We start from the raw sequence: 25,533 nt of genomic DNA on the forward strand, positions 1-25,533 counted from the left end.
TTTTTTACTTTTTTTTTACCAAAAATAGCAAGTTTTGAAATGTACACATTTTCATGACTGAAAATGCGCACATTTCCATGACTTAAAATCGCCACAAATCACACCATATAACAATTTTTCCACGCTAATTTGCATTTATTTTTTTTGACCTCGCATAGGGAAGACATCGGTGGAGTCGCTGTGATCTTCCAGTGAATTTACCCGATCAGTGAGCTGAGAGATGTCATGTCTAACAGATGCCAGCTCTTTGCGCATAGTGTTCTGGATGTCCTGGTTGGTGGGTAGGGTTTTCATGTAAGCAAGAATGTCCTGGAGGGTTTTGTCACCCTGGGAGAGTAGTAGGGGTTGATCCATAAGTACAGAGGTGGTAGGTGATGCAGCCTGGCTAGAAGAGGGGCTTGAGGGGGAGAGGTCTTCGGTGGTGTTAGCGGGGGAAGGAGTTAGAAATGATCTCATTCCTTTCTGGGGTATATTCTCGGTAGGTCGTGTCGTGTTTCCTTTTTTCCTTCCAGATTTGACCATACTGAGGGTAGGACAAGTAAGTCGGTCAGGTCATGGAGCAAGTAGTTTAATAGCCAGAAACTGCGATGTTAGCCATACGGTAACGCCGGTGCATTGGCCCCTAGTGGAATAGCATCAGCAGGCCATCATGTAGGGCCCAGATAGCGGAGTGGGAAGCTCATAGTGATGTTAGGTCGTCGTCTCGGTTGACCTTGTGCGGGGCACCACTACTTCCTCAGCATATAACAGATGTCCGGCTGCTTCTAATTTAAACTGCCAGGGAATAGAAGTTAAGTGTATTGCTGGAATTGTTCCTGTGTCTCAATATGTTCAGTAGAGCCACTAGAGGGAGCTCCAACCTAGGAAGTGTCTCTTCCTCTCAGTACTGTATGTACTATATATCTTTAGTAGAACACTTAGGGCTAGGAGGCCCACTAGATTGTGGTAAAGACCCAGAAATGTCTCTCCTCAGTGTCATGGGCTGTGGGTCTTATAAAGGATGTTCATGGCTGTGGGGCGGCAGAGATAGGAAACTTGTGTTTAATTTTTAATTTTTTATTGTATGCTGTTCCTTGCAGTCCCTTCCCACTTTCAGGGGGCTGTGCAGCACTTCACCGCAGAGAGGGGGGGGGGGAGATATGCAGGGGGAAAGGAGGGTTGGTATGGTACCTGTGGTGCTGTGTAGGGCTGCAGGGTGCCAGACCAGCCAGGCACTCTGTTTCACAGTAACAGCCACAGAGGGCTGGAGCGAGTCCCAAGATGGCTGCCGCCGCCTTCACAACTTCCAGCCAGCAGTCTCAGGTGGGCTCCTAAGTCTGCTCCAAGGCAGCTTCCACAGGTCTCGGTCTCAGGAGGGCACACTCCAGGTAAGGGGTGAGAGCCTTTAGCGTCCGCAGAGGGTGTAGTGGCGCGTCCGCGGCAGTCCCGGATCCTCGGCCGGGAGCAGACAGCTAATTTAGTCCCCGGCTTCACCCAGCTACTAGGCCGCGGATCGGCGGTGAGCGCCGGACGGCTCCCCCGCGTCTCCGGTCTCTGCAGTCGGCTCCGGTGGTGGCAGGCAAGGGAGGAGGAGGGTGAGCCTGCAGATGGGGCAGTTTATTTGGAGCCAAGGCTCAGTTTTAGTGGGTAGCCTAGCGGAGCTCCCCGGCTGTGCAAAAGGTCCTGTCCGCAGCTAGACCACGCCCCCCGCTAATTCCCATTTTATTAAATATGCGGATTACAAGGGAAAACTGCAGGAAAAAAAGTGTGATGTGCGGCGATATGGTGCGAATTTAAACATTTAAAAAAACGTGCATTCTATTAAATGTCACCCCAGAAGTTTCATAAATTGCAATACAGGTTGAGTATCCCGTATCCAAAATGCTCGGGACCAGGAGAAGTTTGGATAACAGATTATTCCGTATTTCGGAATATTTTAATATTTCAATGATGTATTTTGAAGTATCTTGCATTTATGCTGTATAAACACATCAAACACATGAAATGCACACAAATATATTTTATTTGTTCAAAAAACAAGGTTTCAAAAAATGAAACAAAATGTGTGTACTATCTCAGATATTGAATTTGAATGCCAAGCAACCATTTTCTTGTACATATATAGTGCCAGTTACATATCATGTCCTCAGTAGGGCTGTTACAAATGTCCCCAGTGAGTTTTTAGCAAAAAAAAATAAAAAATAGTTCACTTTCTGGAATGTATGGTTTTCGGAATAATTCGGATAATGGATATTCGGATACGGGATACTCAACCTGTACTTGCTATGTGATATACACTGAGTGACCAAATTATTATGACCACTTGACACTTATTAACTTCACATTGTTGCCGCTAGCGGGCGAGAACGCTATAAAAAGGGAATGCAGGACAAGTGAACAATCAATTGCACTGTGTTGCTTGCGAAGAAATGGGCAAAAAACCGTGATTTAACTGTGTTTGAACGCGGGATGATTGTAGGCGCTCGAACCGTCGGAACCAGTATCAGCAAAACGGCTGCCCTTGTGAAGTGTTCAAGAGCAGCAGTTATTAATGTTTACAGAGAGTGGACTACCCAGCAGAAAACCGGGTCTCAATATCAGGCTTGTGGTCGTCACAGGCTACTGAATGCTCAATCTGAAAGGAGACTTGCCAGAGTTGACCAGTCCAACAGAAGAGCAACAGTACCTCGAATTGCAGGGAATCTTAATCAAGGAGCAACTGCGAAGGTCTCTGAATGAACTGTTCACCGCACATTACACCATATAGGCTATGAAAGCCGACGACCTGTTCGAAAGCCTCTACTGTCAGCCTTGAACAAGAGCAGACGTTTCCAGTTCGCAAAGGAGCACAAGGATTGGACAGTAGATGGCTGGAAAAGGGTCATGTGGTCCGATGAATCGCGTTTTCATTTACACCATGTAGATGGCAGGATGCGAATATGGAGAAAACAACAGTAGAGCATGGACCCCAACTGCATTGCCACAACACTTCAAGCTGGTGGAGGCAATATTATGGTTTGGGGGATGTTTTCTTGGCATTGTATGGGTCCTTTGATTCCTGTGGAATAGTTTCTGAATGGCCAAGGGTATTTGAGTGTTAGTGCAGATCAAGTACATCCTGTTATGTTAATGGTGTACCCTGCCGGGGATGGATACTGGCAGCAGGACAATGCTCCCTGTCATAAAGCTGGCATTGTCCGCAGATGGTTCAAAGAGCATGACAGAGACTTTACCTTGCTTAGTTGGCCTGCACACTCACCCGATCTCAATCCAATTGAGAATCTGTGGGATGAGATCGAACGGACCATCAGGCAGCTGGATTTAGTACCACCAAATCTTAAGGAATTGGAAAGTGCAGTTCATTGGATATGGTCTCAAATACCCCATACCACCTACCAACATCTCATAGAGTCCATGCCAAGAAGAATCCATGCAGTATTAAGGGCAAAGGTGGTCCAACATTGTATTGAGGGGGTGGTCATAATAATTTGGCCACTCAGTGTATATCTTGTTCTGTGAATGTGGTTTAAAATATCAGGCGCACAACCTTTCTTCTCAAACAGAGATTCCTTGAGCATTGCAAAAACATAATAAACAAAGTTCACATGCATAGTGTGTCCAAACATTTCTGCAATGCCCACATGAGCAACCCAAGAATTTGAAAGTGATAGGAAATGTGCAAATTTCCAAAACCATAAGAGGTGTAGACCGTTTCAAAAAACCTATGTTAAAGAGAGGTATATTGGATGTACTAAATGAACTCCATCCACCCTCCATCCATTGTTTAAATGAGGTGGTGGAACTGGGCAGTGTCATTTGAACATTTCTTGGTGTTATTATTATTTATTTTTTATTATTATTTTAATATATTTCTGTATATTCTTTTATTTTTTACTGTTACTATTAAATTCCATCATTATTATTATGTTTATTACATATAAATATAGATATTTGTTTGATTAATATAAGTATGTTACATCGATTTGATTTTTGTATATATATACTTTTTATCCACTAGATGGCAGTGAGTAACTGGATAATAGATCATAGGAACCAGTTCCTGTCCATAAAATGCTGGAACGCATAGAAACTTTATTTAGATAAACTATCATGGGTTAAACGGAAATTACATCTTGGGTCACGTGATTTTGGCTCACAGGAAGCTCTAGAGCATCTCCAGACATCTATACTATTTTCCTGATGCGTGATCACGAGGGTAGAATGATCGCCTATCCAACAGAGGCTTGGATTGTGGCCCTTATTCAGATCTGATTGCAGTACAAATTTGTTCTCAAAATCAGCAAAACTATGTGCACTGCAGGTGTGGCATATGTAACATGTATAAAGTGAGAGTTAGATTTGTGCGAGTTATTTTGTTTCTGTGCAGGGTAAATACTGGCTGCATTATATTTACACTGCAATTTAGATTTCAGTTTCAACACACCCCACCCAAATGTAAATTTCTCTGCACATGTTACATCTGCCCCATCTGCAGTGCACATGGTTTTGCCCATTTTGAGAACAAATTTGTACTGGGATCAGATCTGAATTAGGGCCTATATTCTCCCTTTAATACAGCCCTAATATACAGCTGCGGTTCAGCAAATGAAGCTACAATCTTGCTCCCAATAGGTCACTTTGACATTATTTATTAGGTTCCATGACAACCCACAATAGGAAGTAATCATGTAAAACAGCTGATTTTGACCAATCACTGTATATCATCCTTTAAACTTATATAAGATAAAGTTTAATTTTTACAAAAAATGATATTCAATTATACATTAAATGTATTTTTAAGTTACATGCACTATTAAATAATTTTTTTAATTACATTTTCCTACTCTTCATTGGTCAGCTCTACTTTTTTCTTCCTCTTTTTTTGCATATCAGGGATCCACTCAATCCCTATAGTAGCTGCTTGGCAAGCCACCCCCTGTCAGCACCCTTTTTTGCTACCTAGGTAGTGCTTGTCCTTTCTCTGGTTACAGTGCTGCCAGGTGAATAGCTCTGGGCACTCATTCCTGAAAGCTCCTGCAGATAAGGGTGCCTTATTTGAACGAGCCAAGTGTCAAATCTAGATTAAAGCACTGCTCACAGTGCCAAACCTGCACATACAGAAGTGCTCCCAAGCTAGAACCTGAATAATTGCAGCCAAACCTGCAATTAAAGAAGCCTAGGTTAGCAGAAAAGTTTGACTTAATACATGTTAACAGTCAAATTGAATGCAGAGGTTTAATTATTGTGACAGTGCTTGTATCTTCTGTGCCTTACACAGATGCCTGGGGTGCACCGCTGAGAGTCACAAGCCTAACTAGAACTATACTAATATATCCGACAGATACTAATACCCCTTTCAAACCAGCCACCCGGCAATTACCCCGCATTTTTAAGTGCCGGGTAATTTTGCCGGGTGCAGCCGGACCCCATTCACACCACCCTGAAATTACCGGGTTAAAGCTTTTCAACCGTGGTAATTTGCCGCAAAACCCGGGTTTTTTGGTTGTGTGAAAGGGTCAACATGGGTCTTAAATCCCAGCACTCCAACCCTGGTCAAGAGCAGGGTCGGAGTGCTGGGATTTAAGACCCGTGTTGACCCTTTCACACCACCAAAAAACCCGGGTTTCCCGGCAAATTACCGGGTTGAAAAGATTTAACCCGGTAATTTGTTTTGTGGTGTGAATGGGGTGTTAGTGACCCACTGAGAGAGTCCCTCTCCTTATCCAGTTTTCCTATGAGACCACTATAATCTAATATCACTTTCACACCACAAATGCAGAGACAAACCCAGGAATTAAATTCCAGGGACACACAGGGACATTCCCGGGTTGGGACCCATTCACACATGCTTTTGAAGCAGGGACAACGTGGGTCGGTATCTTTCATACTGAACCCGGGATGACCCTGGATTTCTATGAGAATATCATTTAGAATGGCCTTTTTTAGGCCCTCATTAAGATTATTGATTATTAATAATTAAGACACAAATCATTTGTATGGCTTCAGCCTTTGTTTACTTGTATAAAACAAATAAAGAGGCATATGAAAGTATAAAACTTTGCCTATTTCTAGGCACATAAGTACAACATGTAGCACATTAAACATACATCAAACATCCCCCCCGCCCCGACCCCTAAGCACGAACAGTTTGACCTTATAACAGACCAAAATTATAATAAACTTTAGTCAAAAGCTCAAGCCAAACATTGGTGATTGTAAAAACTAACCTGCTAAATGCACAGGCATATGAAGTGTCCAACTTTTTAACACGGGTAACACATATCAAGCACACACCAAACATATAAATATAAAAATAACACCCTAAAAACCCAACCTTCCCTCACCCCCTAAATGTAAAATGTGGGCTTAAAACAGCCATAAAATGTAAAACTGCCTATTGCAATTGCCTGTATACAGGGTATTCAGGTAAGGGTGGTGGAGGGTTAGGGGGGTCATAGTAGGGACCTCTAGAATATGGGGGTTAACTCTCCTCGGTGACAGTAGGGCCTTGGATAACTGGGTGCATGTTGTTACCCAGAAAGCGAGGCAGGATGCATTCCAAGAACTGGAATTGCTGGTCTTGGTAGTTGTACAGGATGCGCTCTCGGTGTCCCATTATCTGTGTTATTAATGATTGCTGCAGCTCTCTTTCTGGCTCTATGAAACGGAGTTGATGGGCATCCACCTGTCGCTGCAAGTTTGTTGTCTATATCACAGTTCTTCACAGAGCACCCGTGTCATTTCCCATGCTGCAAACTCTACTTTCGTACTGCACTTCCACTGAAGAACTGTATATACTGCAAGGGCAGTAAAAGAAGAAGAAAAGGGCATAAGAAAAAGCAGTGTTGTGATCGTATGTGTTTGTGGCCTCCTCCCACCTACACCAAATTGTACGGCGGCTGGTTATGGTGGCGTATAGTGCAGCATTACTGTGTATTGGTATGCCAGTGCGTTGGACCTTAATTATGGGAAGCAAGGATAAATACTGAACATTGGTGCGCATCACACGGGGATCTGCCTGTGTTGTAGCCGTGGGTGTCGCCTGGGGTGTTGTGGGCACATCCCTCTCCTGGACAGTCACAGCATCTGCACTGGTGCCGGGTATGCTGTCATCAACAGGGTTGGCGGATGAGTCCAAATCTGAGCTGATAGAATAGTATTGGAGATGTTGGGCCACATTGGGTACTGTCCATGGACTGACTTTCAGCCACAGGTGAGAGAGTGGCAGAGCTGGAGGATGACAGGCTGATGGGGTCACTCAGCGCAGTGTTGCCAAAAAATGCTGTGCACAGCTCATAGAAGTTACAGTCGCGCCTTGCAGTTCCACTCTTGTTCCAATTGTTGTCATGTATGTGGTTTAACTGTTTTTTCAGCCCCTTGAGCTTATTCACCACTTGCTGCAGGCTGCGGACGAAGCCCCACGATGATCTTCACAATATTGTGGTATATCTGGGCATCCATGACAGTGCCTGTAATCTGGCCCCGGATCTCCTCTTCCCCTCTAATGCTTAAAAGCTCCCTCACCTCCTCATTTGTCCAAGAAATTGCACACATTGCAGACTTTCAGGGGTTAAAACGCTCTTCTGGGGTCTGTGGTGCCACAGAACATCTCCCTGCATGATGTATGCTGCCTCTGAGCATGTCTTTGAGTGTCCACCACAACAGGAATTTGCCCTGCTAGCAAATCAGCATTAGCAGAGGCAACGAGGGAAGGAGGGAAATGTCCCTGCACCTTTCACACCAGCCAGTAGTCCGGGAAGGGCCCGGGAGCATCCCTGATACCAAGCAGGGTTGAAGTTCTGGCATATTTAACCAGAAATTTGTCCCTGGAACCCTTCACACCAGCGCTAGTCGCGGGTTGTTCCTGGACCCAACCTGGGAATTTAGGTTGGTGTGAAAGAGGTATAACTGAACCTTCTCTAGATCCTGTGCAATGTTGCCCAAAATAGTTCTTTCTATATTCACAGATGGCCATGATGTTTACTCTTTAGTGTTCTTGTTTAGTTCCTGTCATGTTACAGACTGGGTTTGAAAAATGACACTTGGGAGCTGATTGGCTGTGAGCTATCACTTTCTTTTAAATACAGCTTATAACTCGGCAGTTAGAAGTTGATTGACTGGTAGCTTCTTCCTCTCAACATTATCACTGTCCAAATCTTAGTATATCTTCCCCATAGATGTCATAGAACTCTCTGCTTGGGATCTCCAGTAGGCACAGAGCTGACACAATGGGTAGCAGTCAGATGGACAGTTTACTGACTGTCGTTATACCGACATCCATTGATCCACAGTCAAAATACCGACATTTAACATGTCAACGTGCATTTTCATGCAATTTTAATCCCAAAACTAATAGAACTTTATTATCCAAGTGGACCTAGAGGGGGAACACCCATCACTTAGATGGTGTTCAAGTCAACCTACATTGAGAACACCAAAAAACCCACAGAAACACGTCGACATGCTAAACGTCTGTATTTTGACTGTTGGTCAATTGAACACGTCTGCATAATGAATGTCGGTATATTGACTGTTGATCAATGGGTGTCGGTATAATAACCATCTGTAAAACATACTGAACCCAGCACAATGATGTGTAGGCAGAGAAGCAACACAAAGTGTGTTGTCAGTTAATTATGTTAATATGTACAGCCAATGAAAACATCATCTTCAAACGTTATCTAGCAGCTCATGCTTAAATATGAAATGTTATTTTTGTACAGCCAGTTTCTAAATGTATATAACTCCACGCATGGGTTAAACACAATTTAGTGATTCTGCAAGAAATTCATACTTCTATCCCATTAACCAATTATGCTATACACGATTTGTTATATGTTTATTGTACAAGTCATTGGGCAGTATTCAATGAGAAAAATTAGCCGTGTTTTATGGCGAGTTTGTGCTATTTTCACGTTGGAAGGAGCATTTTGCTCTCCAAAAGTGAACCACCCTATTCAATGTGATATTTTCACCGTCTTTTTAAGTGATTTTCGCCGTGTCTCTCCGTGTAGCAATTCTCCATCTTTTCATGGAGAACTGGAATGTGAACTTTTAAACTAAAAGTTTTTTTTTTTAATTTTGGTGTAAAAAAATCAGGATTTTTTTTCTGTGAAGTGGCTTGTTATTTTTATGGTACTTATGTATTATCTGGGTTACCATGTTAAATGCACCCCATTTTTTCATACCCCTACTATCCAATTACGCATGGAGTTGATTTTATATAGTGTGGCGAGCACAGCGAGCCACCGTGCCCGAAGCGTGGCGAGCGCAGCGAGCCCCGCAAGGGGATGCGGTCTCATAAGAAAAACGGGAGCCCAGATATTACATAAGTACCATTTTTATTCATGTGCTTATAGCACATGAATATATATTTAATTTAAAAAAATATATATATATTTTTTTTTTTTTTTACACAGAGCAGCCAGCTCATTAGATATTCCTATATTCACTGCACCCGATCATTACATATGCACGATCGGGTGCAGTAAATACTGGGTCCCCCGCTGGCTATAGGGGGGGGGGCAGCTTGTGCTGCCTGGGTCCCGGGGAGCCCTCCTCCCCTCCACATATGTTCTGGGGCAGCCAGGGAGACTTTAATCTCCCTGGCTGCCACCGTCCCCCGGCTCCCTGCCAGCTCCCTGCCACGGACGCTCGTCCGCTGCAGGGGTTAAGACTCGCCGCGAGTGGCGGCGAGTCTTAACCACATTGAATAGTGGGAGCAGGAGTGGCAGCGAGCCCTCCGGAACAGGGCGAGTGCATGGCGAGATAAAAAATCTCTCGCCATGCACAGAGAATTTTTCTCACTGAATACTGCCAAATGTTACAGTGCATTTTATTATCTCTTAAAATAAACATCCAGTATTTTAGAAACTGATGAGTTTTAGAAAGCAGCAAATATATGCTGCTTTCTAACACTGTTTTTCTATGCTTCTTTTCAGTGTAAGAAAGCAGCAAATATATGCACACTTTCACCTTCCCTATCCTTGGTGCTAGAGTGTAGATGTTGCTGGTTTGTACAGGAGTCTGGATAACTTATAGTAACATGCACTCAGCTCCAGAACAAGAGCAGACCAAACACAACCAATATTTTCCAACATAACTGAGTTCACATCTGCTCCTACAGTATGTCTTTAAGTTAGGTTTAGGCACTTAGGGCCAGATTCTCTAAGCTTCAAAAGTGATAAAATTGAGAGTGATAAACAGCCAGCCAATCAGCTCCTGCCTGACATTTTTCAAACACAGTCTGTGACATGGCAGGTAGGATCTGATTGGCTGGCTGTTTATCACTCTCCATTTTATCACTTTTGAATCTTAGAGAATCTAGCCCATAGTGAGCAGGTTAGGGTTAGGCTGCAGGAGAGTTAGGGAGTAAGGTGGGGAGGGACGACTTACCTTCCAAGCCCCTGTCAGCATTGCCAGCGTTCAGTATGCCGACAACATAATATCTACCGCCAGCTTCTTCACCTTCGAAAAATCATAACGATTCCAGGAACAGTACTATTTTCAAAAACCAGTTTCTTACACAATGCGTAAAGTTTTCGCCACAAAAAAAAACCAACACATTTTCTTATTATCCTTTTATTAACACAATGCATGGTTTAGGCTGGTGGTTCCCAAACTGTGTGCCGTGACATGGCACCCTTGGGTGCCTTGGAACATTTGGATTGGTGGTCCAGGACCAATATAAATTATTTATGGTCAATGTAACAGGCAAAACCAGTGCTAGTGACGGCCAACATAAAATATGTGGACTATATTGTTCATCACCCCATAAATAAACCTAATAATGAAATATAAACACAAGTTACTTGAAATAATATTTACTTTCTAAATTATGTCAATAGTAAACTTTTGGCCTAGGAGTGCTGCAAAGGAAAACTCTAATATTGTAGGGTGCCGTAAGTTAAAAAAGTTTGGGAACTACTGGCTAGGCTCAGTACCTGTATAATAGCAGTATGAGCACAGGGCAATGTGCTGGAATGTTACTATATATATATATATATATATATATATATATATATATATATATATATATATATATATATATATATATATATATATATGTACTCTATATAAAATGGTTTGTTAGAACTGGCACCTAATCTGTGGTCTACAAGGTTAGACACTGCAGCTGTCTATATAAAGGGAGTAGTGCATAAGCTCCCAAAATGAACAAAAGCAAAAAGCCTGCAAATGCATCTACCCATTACAATCAATCAGTCTCTTGAGAACCACTGAACTAGGCAGATGCTGAGTTTATTTTACTTTTCATTTTATAGATGAAGTATTAAATGTTTTACAACAAATGTTAATTGCATTAAGATTGGTCCTTTAAGTGCCCTAATAAAAAAAATAAGAAATTATTCTGGCAATATTTAATGAGAAACACATAAGATATTGAAATACAAACCTTATCTTTATTTTAGGTTTTACGCTTTCCCAAAATAAAATAAAAGATGCTGGTATAAATACATATGTTAAAACTGTAAAACTACCCTGAGATGAAACATCACAGAAACTGCAACTTATCCGTCATCTTGTACTTTTTGTATAGCATCTTTTAATCTGTTCATGATTGGAATTGGGCCTGAGTAGTTATTGGTCTCCAGGTCCCCTAACATCTTCTGGTACTGAAGAGGTAACTTGTTTTGCTTTGCTCCCGTGCACATGACCTGTGGATAGAAAAAAGGCAACTTAGCCGTGCCCAACTATACAAAAACATGTCTATTAGTGAAGAACAGCGAGTTAGCAATTAGAAAGACAAAGATAAATAACATCAATTTGCAAACAAAAGACAAATAATCTAGTATTTAATGAACTGTCAATGAATAAGTACATTAGTGCTTTTCTGCAATAGAAATGAGCGATCAATAATTATTTATGTGTATGCTTTATAATTAGGAATTTGGTTTTAACCTAAAATAATGAAGAAAAAAAAAAGGATCCGCACCCGGTCACTGGGAATACGTATGGCTGACTGGCAGTGGGGATGCTGGAAGTCAGTATAAAGGCATCAGCATCCTGAAGGAGGGAATTCCTCTGACTGAAGGTACTAGTGACTCAACTTTATTTAAACTTTGTCACAGGGAAATGGTCACTTGATAGGCAGCAAGAAGGTTGACAGTCAAAAGGCTGACATGCAACAAGGTCGACATGGGGCTAAGTCGAGAGGGTCAAAAAGGTTGACACAAGCATTAGGTCGACATTGGCAAGGTTGACAGTCAAAAAGTCAACTTATGGTTTTTCACGTTTTTTGCAGCCAACATGTGCCGACAGTCGGTATTTCATGCCCTACCATCCACTAGGGCGTGGAGGCGATTATAATTAGTGTGCCAAGCAAAGCGAGGAACCAAGCCTGAAGCATGGTGAACGAAGCAAGCCATGCGAGAGGGACGCGATGCACTTTTTTCTGTGTCTATGCCGACTGTGTCAACATTCGAGCAAAAAAAACCCCGAAAACCCCTGTGTCGACATTGCCCATGTCGACCTAATGCTTATGTCAACCTAACCCCATGTCAACATTTCGACTGTCAACCTTTTTCAAGGTGATCTAATGATCCACAATAGGTTCAAATATTACTAAAGTGAAAGGGAAAGCATTGTCTTGCATGAGACATAGGAAAAAGACTTCCATAAACCAGTTACGGGTTTCACGGGTACGCTGCCCATTTCCCAGGGCTTGTTTTTTCGCTAGTGTTTTCTTAATGCAATGAAAACACTGTCACATTGGCAGCATGCCATACTTTAACTGCTTTTGAAACACACAAAGTACCTTATTCAGGTCTGTTCACTTACTCGCATGCGAGCTGGATGTTTTGTAAATGTGCATGCGCCAGGTGCATGCAATCCCCCGGATACTCGCCCATAGGAACACCCAGTGTTTCACGGGCATTCCCATGGAAATCGCCGGTTGACGTGGGGGGCAGCTGACATCACCAGATGTCAGCTGCCCGACCAGTTCCTCCAAAATGTGCACACATATATAAGTGACCTGAGAGTCACTTTATAGATTCGTGCACGCACCACAACTTTCGATGGTCGCTTTGGATGCTTATGTAAAACATCCATTCGAAGGCCGTGCGACCGTGCATGGCGTGCGAATGGGGGGCAGCAGCTTACCATTTGCAGGGCAGATTCTAATGGACTCACAAGGGTGCGAATTTGCATCCGAGTGAGTCAACTAGAATAATCCCCAAAGAACTGAATGCTGCTGCTGTGACTTCTCCTGAGTTCACATTCCTTTCCTTCATAATTGAAGCCATTTATAATGATTGCAACTGACTTTTCAATCTGTAATACCTGCGCCAAAAATCCTTCCTGTAGCCTAAAAAAAACTCCACTTGGGTATCCTAATGTTCTCCATTAAAACAAAATGGCCGATGAGAACAGGATGTCCACCACACTCATGCCAGCGCACATGTATTCATAGTGCACAATAGCCAGCACTCGCACAATAACCATGTCACCAACCCCCCCCCCCCCCACCTCTGTCTGGGCATCCTCCTGTTGTGTGCCCGGACCGGTGACCTCCACCTTCCTGTACCTCTTCGGGGTGCAGGGAGGAGTAGGCAGAGCCCGGCAGCCCCAGCAGCCATCTGAGCAGGAGGATGCTGGGCACAGCAGGAAGGGGGAGAGCTGCTGAGACCCGCTCACCCCCTCCTGCTATTTCACAAAGGGCAGCTCTTATCGCAATACTAATCGCATATTTTAGTACATATGCGATTAGTATGATTGCGATGTGTGGCGGGATATACCATAACTACCCACCCCTGGAGTGGATCAGCAAGCATTAGGTGTCTCTAGGCCATAAAATGTACATTGTGTTTGGTAAAAGTAGCCACATTGTTAGATAATATACCATACAGTTTAACATCTATTATCATAATATTTTTCAAACCCAGCCTGTAACTTGACAGTTAGAATCTGATTGGCCAATGATAAAGAAACAGACACTTTATCACTTCATCAGGCTTAATACAGAACATCTGCCTCCCAATTCTGTCCCACCACATATTCTACAAGGATGGGTCATGTGACCAGCTGAAGCAGATTCCAGACACTGCAGTATGTATGTTACAATAAGTATTACAGAATGATGGAGAGATTGGACAGTTGACAAAGATGGGTAGAGCGCAATAGAGACATATAGCCAGAGAAAAACACAATTAAGTTACAGTTACAATACACTAATTATTATTATCATTTATATGGCGCCACAAGGGTTCCGCAGCACCTAACACATAAATTAGCAAAAAATGTATGAATTAAAGTACAAGACAATTTAGGACAAGTGCATGGTAAGGAAAAAGAGTTGTGTTAAGGGACATTTTTGTTGAATGGCAGAGATATATAGACTAAGAAAATCACACAAGGAGATAGGGCCCTGCTCGTGAGAGCCTAATGTCAAATAGTACATAAAAAAATGTAATCATTAGAAATTAATTCCTCAAAAAATAATCAATGAGAAGTGGAAAATCCTAGATAGAATTGAAACTTCTCAGAACCGAAGTACCATAACAAACTTACTGGAATGCCGATGGATATATTAAATGATAAAGTGGAAGCAGGGCCGGCTCTACCACTAGGCAGCTTTAGGCATCTGCCTAGGGCGCCGGGATCTGGGGGGCGCCACCAAGTCTGCAAATCAAAAAATCAAGGATGTCTATGAGGATCCTTGTAGTATTTAATGCAGGCGGCGGCTGTGGAATGTCTAAGATCTCACCTCTATACTTTCCCTTGAGTCATACTTCCTACATTGCTGCCCCTTCTCGTTGTACTCTGTTGTGGGTGCAGAGGACCTCCAGGAGAAGCAGGGGACTTGGCCACCTTCCCTAGGGGGAAGTTTTGCCTAGGGTGCTGAGAAGCCTTGCACCGGCCCTGAGTGGAAGGTGAAAATGCACCAGCCAATCTAGGCTGAGTTTGAAAAATGAGTTAGGATAGTTGGCTACTGCATTACTACCATCCACTTTTTCACTTTACCTGGCTTAATAAATCTGCCCCTGTGTTATTAGAATTTAATATAGTGATTACCTGCTTATACTGAGGAGATGTCAGTCCATAAACATATTTATTCATCTGATAACACCGGCAGACAATATCTCCTTCCAATGTCTCAACGCTGATCTCTATCGGTTTATAAACGCCACCGCCAACACCCTCCTGGCTAGAATGTATTGAAATAAGAATAGTAATGTATGTTTAATAGAGGCAATGGGAGAAATGTAATAGGGTCCCAGTATGCTGAAGGTGCAGGATGCCAGTCAACCTGGTTTTGCCTTGTAAATAATTGCCAATTTAATAAATTACCCAAGATCATCCAGTACCCCGCACCTCTAGCATACTCGGACCCTGTTACATTTGTCCCAATATGATTAAAGCAACAACATATTTATGCAAAGATTAATTGTAGATCTTAATCCCATACACGATATATTGCTCAGTGTCCCGTTTGCATCAGCGACCAGAGATGGTCGCTGATGAAAAAGAAACTGCCGGGGGAGCCCGGCAGTGGAAATCAGCTGGTCGCAGGAGCATGTTCCTGCGACCAGTGATTACTACGGGGGAGAAAACGGGAGCGCGCACCCAGTGATATATGTCGCCGGTGCACACTCCCATCGCAGGCAATATGGTCTCTCATATTGCCCGCGATATTACACAAAATCGCCCCCGTGTGTACACAGCCATAGGATAATATTGGGATTCCTTGTAATTAATAATAATTTCATTTATATAGAACTCTTTCTCCAGTAGGACTCAAGGAGCTTAACAGATAGAATGAAATAATTAAGTAATACAGTACAGGAACATTGAAGTACAGAAAAGCTGGTACTTGTGTAGTTTCAAGGCGCACGATATATCGGATGCGATATCAGCCGATATATCGATGAGATCCAAAGCGATTTTTGACCTGTTCATAACCCCACTATCCACTACGCATGGAGTTGATTTTATATAGTAAGCCGAGCACAGCGAGCCACCGAGCCCGAATCGTGGGGAGCCCCGTGAGGGGACGCGGATTACTGTGCTCGCCACACTATATAAAATCAACTCCATGTGTAGTGGATAGTGGGGTTATGAACAGGTCAAAAATCGCTTCAGATCGCATGTATATATCAGCCGATATCGCATCCGATATATCGGGCGCCGTGAAACTACACAAGTACCGAAAAGCTTTTCAGAAACAATACTTGGGGGAATTAAGGAAATGCTTGAGTAAACAGGAAAGTCTTGAGTCTGTTTTTGAAGGATTCTAGAGTGGGGGCCTCTCAAACTGTGCGGAAAAGTGAGTTCCATAGAGTCGGAGCCGCATGGCTAAAAGCTCGACCCCAGATAAATTACTGGAGATTCTAGGTACAAATCCTTTATTATAGCTCAGTAGAGCACTAAAAGGTGAACAACTATTATATGTAGCAATTTAAGACAGTTACTGTAAGTAACTTTGAAATAAAGGGAGTCTCTTACATGTCTAAAGAATCCAGGCTGGAAATGTCCATTTTCCACACAACTCCCCAGACTTCATCTCCCTTACTCTCAATGACGGTAGCTGCTCCTCCATACCATCGAGAGTTCAAGTTACCATTGTGGGTGCCAAATGCAAGCTTGAAGTCCTGAAATAAAGAAATACCATATGCTAAATTTTGAGTCCATTAAATACACCTGAATGGACAACAGCAGCTTGCAATCCATTCAGCAGACATAGTTCCAAAGCTCAAAGATTAGTCTCTGTTCTTTTATATTACGAAAAAGAAAAGAGTTGTGTATTTGCACTGAGTTCTACTAATTAAATAAATTCATGGAAAATGTTTTGATCTTTGGCATACAGTGTTCCCACTGTAAATTACCATGCTTTTAATTAAAAGTAAGGGCCTGGTTCAGAGGTGGGTGCATTTGCCACTGCAACTCCGTAGACAGAGGCTGTGCAAAATATGGAAATGTCACAGACTTTGGGTTTGCATTGCACTGAGACGCCCACTGGCGTTTTTGGGGTTTTTCACATTTTTTCAACATTTCACTATCCGAAAAGAAGAACATTAAATATCTGCACACATAAACAATTGTGTTATTATTGGTATATGTTACTATCCCCATTATTTTATATTACTTTATCATTTTAATTATGGGGATTCAGCCTAAACAACCATACAGAATTTAACCAGTATAATTAGCATATACTACCATTTTCCTGATCAGAGACTCTAGTCTCCTATTTAGTGCACACGTCCACTGAGTTTTGTCATTTGGTATGTGTATTTGTTACACCCTTCAGGACACCAAAGTACAGAAATAACCTTATTACCTAATCACTGACAGGACAATAACATTGTGCCTGGACAAAGGTGTCCACAGTAGGGAGTTGTAATAACAATCTAGAGGCGTGTGTATATAGGGTTGGGGGGTGGGCAGGAAAAGGGTAACTATACTTACCAGTGGTTAAGGTTGTTACATCAACAGTGATTAGAGAGCCAATAAGTCAGGGTTGCCTACCCTCCTGGAATGGCCGGGAGGATCCTGAAAATCGGGTCCTTCTCCCGGCCCCCCACACCCCATTGCGGCGTCTTCCCCCTGACCTCTGCATTTAAATGCAGCAATCTGCCTGTCTCAGGGTAGAGACTAGTTCCCATGCAGTATAGGTTACAGGATGTGACGTTCAGTGAGGGCGGAAGTTGTTAGATGCCCTCACAACGTTTTTTAATTTATGTGTAATTCATGTAGGTGTCGGTTATTTTGTTTTATTTTTGCACCATTGTACCCTCGCGGGCTCGCTACGCTCGCACGCTTCGGGCACGGTGGCTCGCTACGCTCGCACGCTTCGGGCACGGTGGCTCGCTACGCTCGCACGCTTCGGGCACGGTGGCTCGCTTCGCTCGCCACAGATTTATATTCCCCCTCCAGGTATACGTGGACCCAGGGCATGATGGGAAAATTACCAAAACTGCATGGGATCTAGACACTACCCTGTCTCAGATGAGGGGGCGGAGCTAAAATGTCCACAATCGCATCATTTTATCCCCTGCCTCTGTCTTCTAAACAACAGAATCCCCTCTGCCCATGATCCGTATGTGTTCCCTTGTACGGATGGTGGTCACAGAACACAAAATAAACAAGATTTGGCCCACAAAAAGTCTGTCGACCATTGTTATGTTAACCATTTTCACCTGCTGACAACATGGTGTCCACCATTACATTGTCAATCCATTAATCTACACCTTTCTAAACAGCATCAGGGAAATCAGGGGCAGTCCAGCAGCTTGGGAGCATTGGGCACCACCCCTTCCTCCGTGTGATAACAATGTGGCCACCCTGGTCTGCAGCGAGATCACACCCTATTTCTGGACACACATGGAGCGTGCCCCTCCTCCCATATGAAGTGGTATGTTTACATCTTCTTCCTTTGCGGTTAAAATGCTTTAATTAGCAAATGAGTCGGGTTACTTGTGTCAGCATTCTCATGTCACTGTCGACACAATGACTACATACCACACAATGGGTATAAAAAATACATTTTAATTTCAAGGGGAATGAAATTTTTTTTTTATGAGCTTGTGGAATTCGGCATTGATGATGACTGCTGGTTACTAGTCAGAAGGTGTGCCAGCAAGGAGCAGGTCCCACAGACGTTACTGATGAAGTGCAGATAACCAGGGTCGGACTGGCCCGGCAAGGAGCCGGGGAAATCCCTGGTGGGCCCTACCGATTCATAGCCATGCCCTCTTTTGCATGCATGCGTGTGTGGCTACCCTCACTATCCGCCGCCGCTTCAGAGGGGAGGCGAGCGCTCAGCACAGGGCGCATAACTCTCCTAGTCCTACCCCTTCACTCTGTCTGTCTATGATTTTGTCCCTGTCCGTGCCGTCAGCCAATCGGAGCTTGCCGGCCGGCTCCTGATTTCCTGCGGGACCGTGAGCCAATCAGAGATCACGGGCCGGCAGCCAATCAAGAGCCAGCCCGCGAGATTTGATTGGCTAACAGGGAAAGACTCATAGAAACAGTGAGGGAGAAGGAGATATGCGCCCTGCGCTGAGCGTTCCCCTCCCCTCTGAAGCGGCGTGGTGGCACTGGCGGCAGGAGACACAGGACAGCAGGCCAGGGGGACACCGGACTGGGGTGTGGGCAGGAGGGGCATGTACTGGGCTCCCCCACCAGCAGCAGCAGATGGAGACAGCAACAATGGTGAGTTGCTGGTGGGAAATTCTGGCACTGTGTGGCATATGTGTTTCTGGCACTGTGGGGGCATATGTGTATTTGGCACTGTGGGGGAACATCTGGCACTGTGGGGGCATATGTGTATCTGGCACTGTGTGGGTATAATCTGGCACTGTGGGGGCATATATGTCTCTGGCACTGTGGGGGCATATGTGTCTCTGGCACTGTGGGGCATATTTGGCACTGTGGGGCATATGTGCAATTACCCTCCAGCGCACAAGCATTCCATATTCCACAGAGTTTGGGGGGGTGACACCATGAATTCCAACCCTAGTGACACCACTGCTCACATTGATGACCACACCCCTTCAGTGGGCCCCTGCAGCTACATTTCCCTGGTGGGCCCTTAATGCCCCAGTCCGACACTGCAGATAACCACTGCTTTACTGACACGTGCAATTCTGCTTCCAAGTGGCAACTACTATTTATAACCCCAGAACACAAACCACAAAGTAAACGTTACATTTAATAGGGAAAACCGAAAATATTATATAAATTATAGTAACATATGCAAATGATGCTGCTGTATTTAAAAGCAAAATAAATAAATAAATAAATAAAAAGCAAATGCTGACTCATTGTGAAGTCACAGTCACACAGCGAGAGAGAGAGAGAGAGAGAGAGAGAGAGATGCAGCAGATGGCAGCCCGTGCACAGTTGCACAGTGCACTGCTGACTAACCCTGAACAGGGCTACACAGGGCTCTATATTGCATTATACGTATTACGTACAGCGCATGTTCTACATGGAGAAGACGTGTACAGTATATACAGTATTATCATGGCACCTTGAGCATGGCTATGGAGTGGAATACAGCAGACGGGTTGTCGAGTAGGATCCGCTCTTTTAGCAGGTTACTCCCATAAGCAAAGTAATAGAAGTGGTCGCCTCCGGGCTGGAGTCCAGCTGAGCTCTTTCCTTCCATCGTCTGCTGTGCGCGTGTATTAGGAGAGGTTGACGACATCCAGCGAGCTGCTTGTCATTCATTGCAGCTTCATTTAAACTGAACTTGTTCCAGGGTCTGTGGGGTTGCCACCTAGTGGAACAGTGCTAGAACTGCACACACCTCCTGCTGCTCAGGTGACTTCTATCGCCTCTGTAATACAAATACAGGGAAGAGTCTAGTACAGAACGATAACACAGCATGATGTTGAAGCGAAGCAAAATGTGATACAGGTCGTTCCTGCCCATTGATGAATTGACAAGTGCTTTCAAAACTTCTAAATCAAGGGAATAATACTAATAATAGAGATAATACAAGGAAGGACACCCTGGGCTGCATAAATGGAATACCAATTGCCATAATGGAAGCAGATTTATTTTTTATGTATATTTCATAAAGTGTTGAGGGCCGAAACTAGGATTTCTGATTCTGATGCCTGGGTCAAGGCAGTAATTTCTTTGGCAGTAATAATAGCACTAAAACAGCTGTTTTGTGCCACATTAAGAACCATATTTTACTATGATCCCTTAAGCCATGGGCCTTCAACCTGTGGCCCTCCAGATGTTGTGAAACTACATGTTCCAACATGCATTGCCACATTTTTTCCAATAAGAGCATGCCAAAACTGTCAGGGCATGCTGGGACATGTAGTTCCACAACATCTGGAGGGCCACATGTTGAAGACCCATGCCTTAAGAGCACACACTCATCCCTTTCCATATGGGCCCCCTTATACCCTATCTCTAATAAACATGTCACATGATGAGAAGTGATGGCTTGTTACTATGGAATGAAAGCCATTTTATTTGCCGTCCTAAGCTCCGTTTTACTGCATTTTCAAATGTACTAATACCTGACCGCTGCGTCATGGCAGGGCAGGGTATCACCACCTTTGGGTGGCGATATCCTATAGAAGCCTATGGGCTTCTATCGCCACCTGCCGCCTGCTGCCTGCCGTCCGACTCCTACCTACCCCCCTCCCTGTCCTCTGTGAAACTCCTCCTACCCCTAGCATATGTCACCACCGGATGTCCTTCCTGCAGGGGGGAAAAGGAGGCACCGGGGACAGCCGCGCGGTGCAGGGATGTGATGGAGATACTCTAAACATTGTTAATGTGGTAAATAGCTATACTAGATGCAAATGTTGGTGTATTTAGGAATACCTACATAGGTGTATAGAGGCCCCTTTCCATTAACCATCACTCCAGTGTTCTAATGGTAAATTGTGTTTTCTAATCGCGTTAATGGATGATTAGAAAACCCTTGAAAACCCTCGACAGTCTATTCTTGTTCTTCAATATGAAGGATTTCCATGAGAGAAATTGCCAAGAAACTGGACAGCACAAACAGGCTCTTACCAGAGTAAAAATGGAAGTGGGAGGCCACGGTGCACAACTGAGCAAGAATGCAAGTACATTAGAGTCTCTAGTTTGAGAAATAGATGCCTCCAGGGACGTGCAGTCAGGGTAGAGCCTCCCCTGTCATTAATGATTAATATAATAATACAATTCAAAGAAAATACTTATGACACATATTATGTATCATAAGTATATGCTTTGTATTATTATAATCATTTTTACTTTTTTTTTTTTTTTTTATTAGCTAAGGAGGCATCAAGAGCGATGCCTCCCGCTGTCTATATTAAAGCAGTAGACACAGGGGCGGGCAGTGGGCAGGGCTGAGCTCCGGGGCTCTAAATGCTCATTTAGAAAACTCATATAGGCGGCACCTATAGCAGTGCCTCGGTGACAGGGACGTGCATTCTGCCTATATGAAAGCACACCCCTGTCACTGAGGCAGAAGTGATTGGGCACAGGGACAAGGGTGTGCTTTCATATAGGCAGAAAGCACGTCCCTGACCGTCACCGTGGCAGTGCTATAGGTGGGGTGCCCGCCGTGTAACTACAGCACAGTGCCGTTATTAGACCGAAGAGCTGGCGCTGGGAGACATGACTGGGAACAGCGGGAGTGACCCGAAGAGGCCGGGGAAGGTGCAGACAGAGGTACAAACCTCCCACCTCTGAGAGCTCCCCGACGCTGGATGACCCAACCCCGGATTACATGAACCTTTTGGGTATAATATTCAGTATGTGCGGCTGAAGTGGTGCGCGTGGATCGCTGTGTACTGCTCCTTCATCAGCTTTGCAAAATCTCTATTTCTGCTCTAGTCATGTCCTATCTACAGTGCCATTATTAGAGGGCGGCCGCGGCTTGTTCCCTGACCTGTATTGCCAGGGGAAGCCGGCTCCCAGCTCCTGCTGTACACCGGAGCACGTTGCGCACGTTGCGCTCCTCTTTCCCATTCGGTCAGGTGTCTCTCTTCTGCCTCCCACCGGCGCTCTCGTTTGGGCTCCAGGTGCCTGTCCCAGGACGCTCTGGAGGTCTGTCTGGGCTGCTTAGATGCAAGCAGTGCCTAGGCCAAACGGTAATGTGTGTCTGGGGGCTATTTTTTTTAAGTGGCACAGGTGTTTGTGTTAAGTGACAGACTTGTTTGTGTTGTGTCAGAGGTGTGTATCTGTGTATTTGTGTAAAGTGACAGACTTGTTTGTGTTTGTGTTGTGTCAGAGGTGTGTATCTGTGTATTTGTGTAAAGTGACAGAGGTGTGTGTCTGTGTAAAGTGACAGAGGTGGAGGTGTGTACTGTTTTTGTGTGTTTGTGTAAAATAAGTGTTTTTACATTATACCAATATACTTCATTTCAAATCACACTTATTTTACACAATCACACAGAAACAGTACACACACCTATGTCACTTTACACAAACACACACCTTTACACAAATATACAGATACACAACTCTGTCACAACACATTACATTTGGCCGCATTTTTTTTAAAATGAAAAATGTATATGGGCAGACGCCATGGCGGCTTGGTGGAGCCAGCGATGGCGAACGCTGGGTCCAGGTTGCATCTTTCAGCGCTGACAGGCAGGAGCTGTTCATTCTGGTCTCTGCTGCTTATGCAGGGGGCAGCTACCACACCTGCCTGTCAGCGCAGAAGCAACCTGGACCCAATGCTCCCCACAGAGCCTGTCGGCGCTGGCACCACCGAGCCAGTGCCTCACCAACCACAAACATTACTGCACGTCCCTGGATGCCTCAGAGGTCCTCAACTGGCAGCTTCATTAAATGGTACCCGCAAAACGCTAGTGTCAATGTCTACAGTGAAGAAGAGACTCCAGGATGCTGGCCTCCTAGGCAGAGTGGCAAAGAAAAGGGCATATCTGAGACTTGCCAATAAAAGAAAATATTAATATGGGCAAAAGAACACAGACATTGGACAGAGGAAGTCTTATGGACAGACAAATCGAAGTTTGAGATGTTTGGATCACATACAACATGTATGTGATGCAAAGCAAGTGAAAATATGCTGGAAGAGTGCCTGACACCAACTGTCAAGCATAGTGGAGGTAATGTGATGGTCTGGGGCTGCTTTGGTGCTGGTAAAGTTCGAAATTTGTACAAGGTAAAAGGGATTTTGCATAAAGAAGGCTATCTCTCCATTTTGCAATGTACAGCAATTGATTGGAGCCAATATTCTCCTCCATCAGAACAATGACCCAAAGCACACCTCCAAATTATGCAAGAACTATTAAGAACTATTTAGGGAAGAAGCAGGCAGCTGGTATTCTGTATGTAATGGAGTGGCCAGAGCAGTCACCATATCTCAACCCTATAGATTTGTTGTTGTAGCAGCCAGGGCCGGTGTGAGTGCTATCAGCGCCCCAGGCGGGGCGGGAGGATGCACGAACCGCCGCACACCCGCTCTACGGGGGGTACTGCACGGGGGGATGTGTGGCCAAACTGTCTCCAGCCCCACGGAGGGGGTCGATGCGCCCTGCTGCCCAAGAGCCGACCTGCTCCATTTGCGGGCTCCACGGGGATGATGTGCGGCCGGCCAGTCACCCGCTCCACGTGGTGAGTTTGGATATGTTGTGGGGAGGGGGGGGGGGGTTTGATGCGGCCACCGATCTGCTCTAGGGGGGGTATACAGCCGCGGGCTCCACGGGATAGATTTTATGCAGCAGCCGACCTGCTCGGGGCGATACAGCTGCGGGCTCCGAGTCCAAAGTGGGAGGTGTGGGGTTGGGGATATCTGCGGGCATGCTCACCTGGCTCCAGGGGGGGTGACTTGCTCCAAACCTCCGCCATCCAGTGGCCGGCGCCCTAGGCAAATGCCTAAGGCTGCCTAGTGGTGGCGCCGGCCCTGGGAGCAGCTTGACGGTATGGTATGCAAGAAGTGCCCATCAAGCCAATCCAACCTTTGGGAGGTGCTTCAGGAAGTGTGGGGGTGAAATTTCTTCAGTTTACCTCAACAAATTAAGAGCTAGAATGCCAAACATCTGCAACTGGAGCATCATTTGATGAAAGCAAAGTTTGAAGGACAAAATTATTATTTCAAATAAAAATCATTATTTCTAACCTTGCCAATGTCTTGACTATATGTTCTATTCATTTTGCAACTATTTTTTGATAAACAAAAGTCAGTTTTCATGAAAAAAAAAAAAGAAATTGTCTGGGTCACCCCAAACTTTTAAATGGTAGTGTGTATAAAAGGTGCAATAAATCCACCACTCCACAGTTTAAATACCGCAGCTTACTCTGGTGCCTTCCTAGGACTGGTCCACCTGCATAGCCTGGTCCATGGCGACTATCTCCACAATCCTCACTGTGGATTTTGATCTTCATCCATTTATTCAGAAGCACCAGAGCACCACTGTGTTCTCGCTCTCTTGTGTTCGCGCGTAATGAAAAACATGTATACCAACAATTTTTTTTAAATGTCAATGATTATCTTGCAGGTATGTCTCTAGATAAGAATGCCGACTTTGTCACAGGCTTTATACAGGGGTTATGAATGCCTCTGGAATGTCACTTCCAGTGACTATTTTAATAAGCTGAAGAGGAGTGCCACATTGGAGGACATTCTAGATTTCAGTAGGACCTACTACACCTCTGCAACCACAGACTGGGTCCGGAGGAGATGGCAAAATCTCCGGACTGTTTTCATCAAGGAGCACAGGAAGGTGGAGAGTTCTAAGAAGTCGGGGGCAGCCACCTCAGAAATCTACACACCAACACTGTGGTATTCCCCACAGATCATGTTTCTGGTGGGGCATGCAGCAACCAGAACAGGGATCACCTCCCACCCCAGCAACAAAGAAGTGGTCCCTGAAGTGGGTGAAGGTTCTCAGGCCACCTCTGTAAGTACATATAAATATATATATATCTTTTTTTTTTTTAATAAATTCCAACATTTGTTTTTAAAAATGTCCCCCACATGCTGTATACCCTGCACCCATTTCATTATACTCACCTCCTCTTCGGTCTGACAGCAGCAGTAAAGATCACTGGAAAATTGGCTGCGTAGTGACCCATAGCCACATTACACAGTGCGTAGTG

At 44.5% G+C, this 25,533-nt stretch overlaps 1 protein-coding gene across 1 annotated transcript; it reads right to left on the reverse strand.

The window, feature by feature from the left end:
* Nucleotides 1–11,379: 11,379 nt before the first annotated feature.
* On the reverse strand, nucleotides 11,380–20,232 carry GGCT (gamma-glutamylcyclotransferase). The gene is made up of 4 exons (XM_083188627.1): nucleotides 19,973–20,232; nucleotides 16,444–16,589; nucleotides 15,013–15,145; nucleotides 11,380–11,654 (listed from the first exon to the last, which is right to left on the reverse strand). The coding sequence occupies exons 1-4, from the start codon at nucleotides 20,147–20,149 to the stop codon at nucleotides 11,508–11,510; spliced, it is 603 nt and encodes a 200-aa protein (XP_083044753.1). The 5' UTR covers nucleotides 20,150–20,232; the 3' UTR covers nucleotides 11,380–11,507.
* Nucleotides 20,233–25,533: the final 5,301 nt, after the last annotated feature.

The sequence above is a fragment of the Crinia signifera genome, chromosome 5 (assembly GCF_055691185.1).
Source record: "Crinia signifera chromosome 5, ASM5569118v1, whole genome shotgun sequence".
NCBI lineage: Eukaryota > Metazoa > Chordata > Amphibia > Anura > Myobatrachidae > Crinia > Crinia signifera.

Coding starts and splice junctions, on each gene's coding strand:
- GGCT (XM_083188627.1), bottom strand. CDS start 20,149: ATGTCGTCAACCTCTCCTAATACACGCGCACAGCAGACGATGGAAGGA. Junction 15,146..16,443: donor AGCCTGGATTCTTTAGACAT/GTAAGAGACTCC, acceptor AATACATTCTAG/CCAGGAGGGTGTTGGCGGTG. Junction 11,655..15,012: donor CATCTCCTCAGTATAAGCAG/GTAATCACTATA, acceptor TTCTATCCACAG/GTCATGTGCACGGGAGCAAA.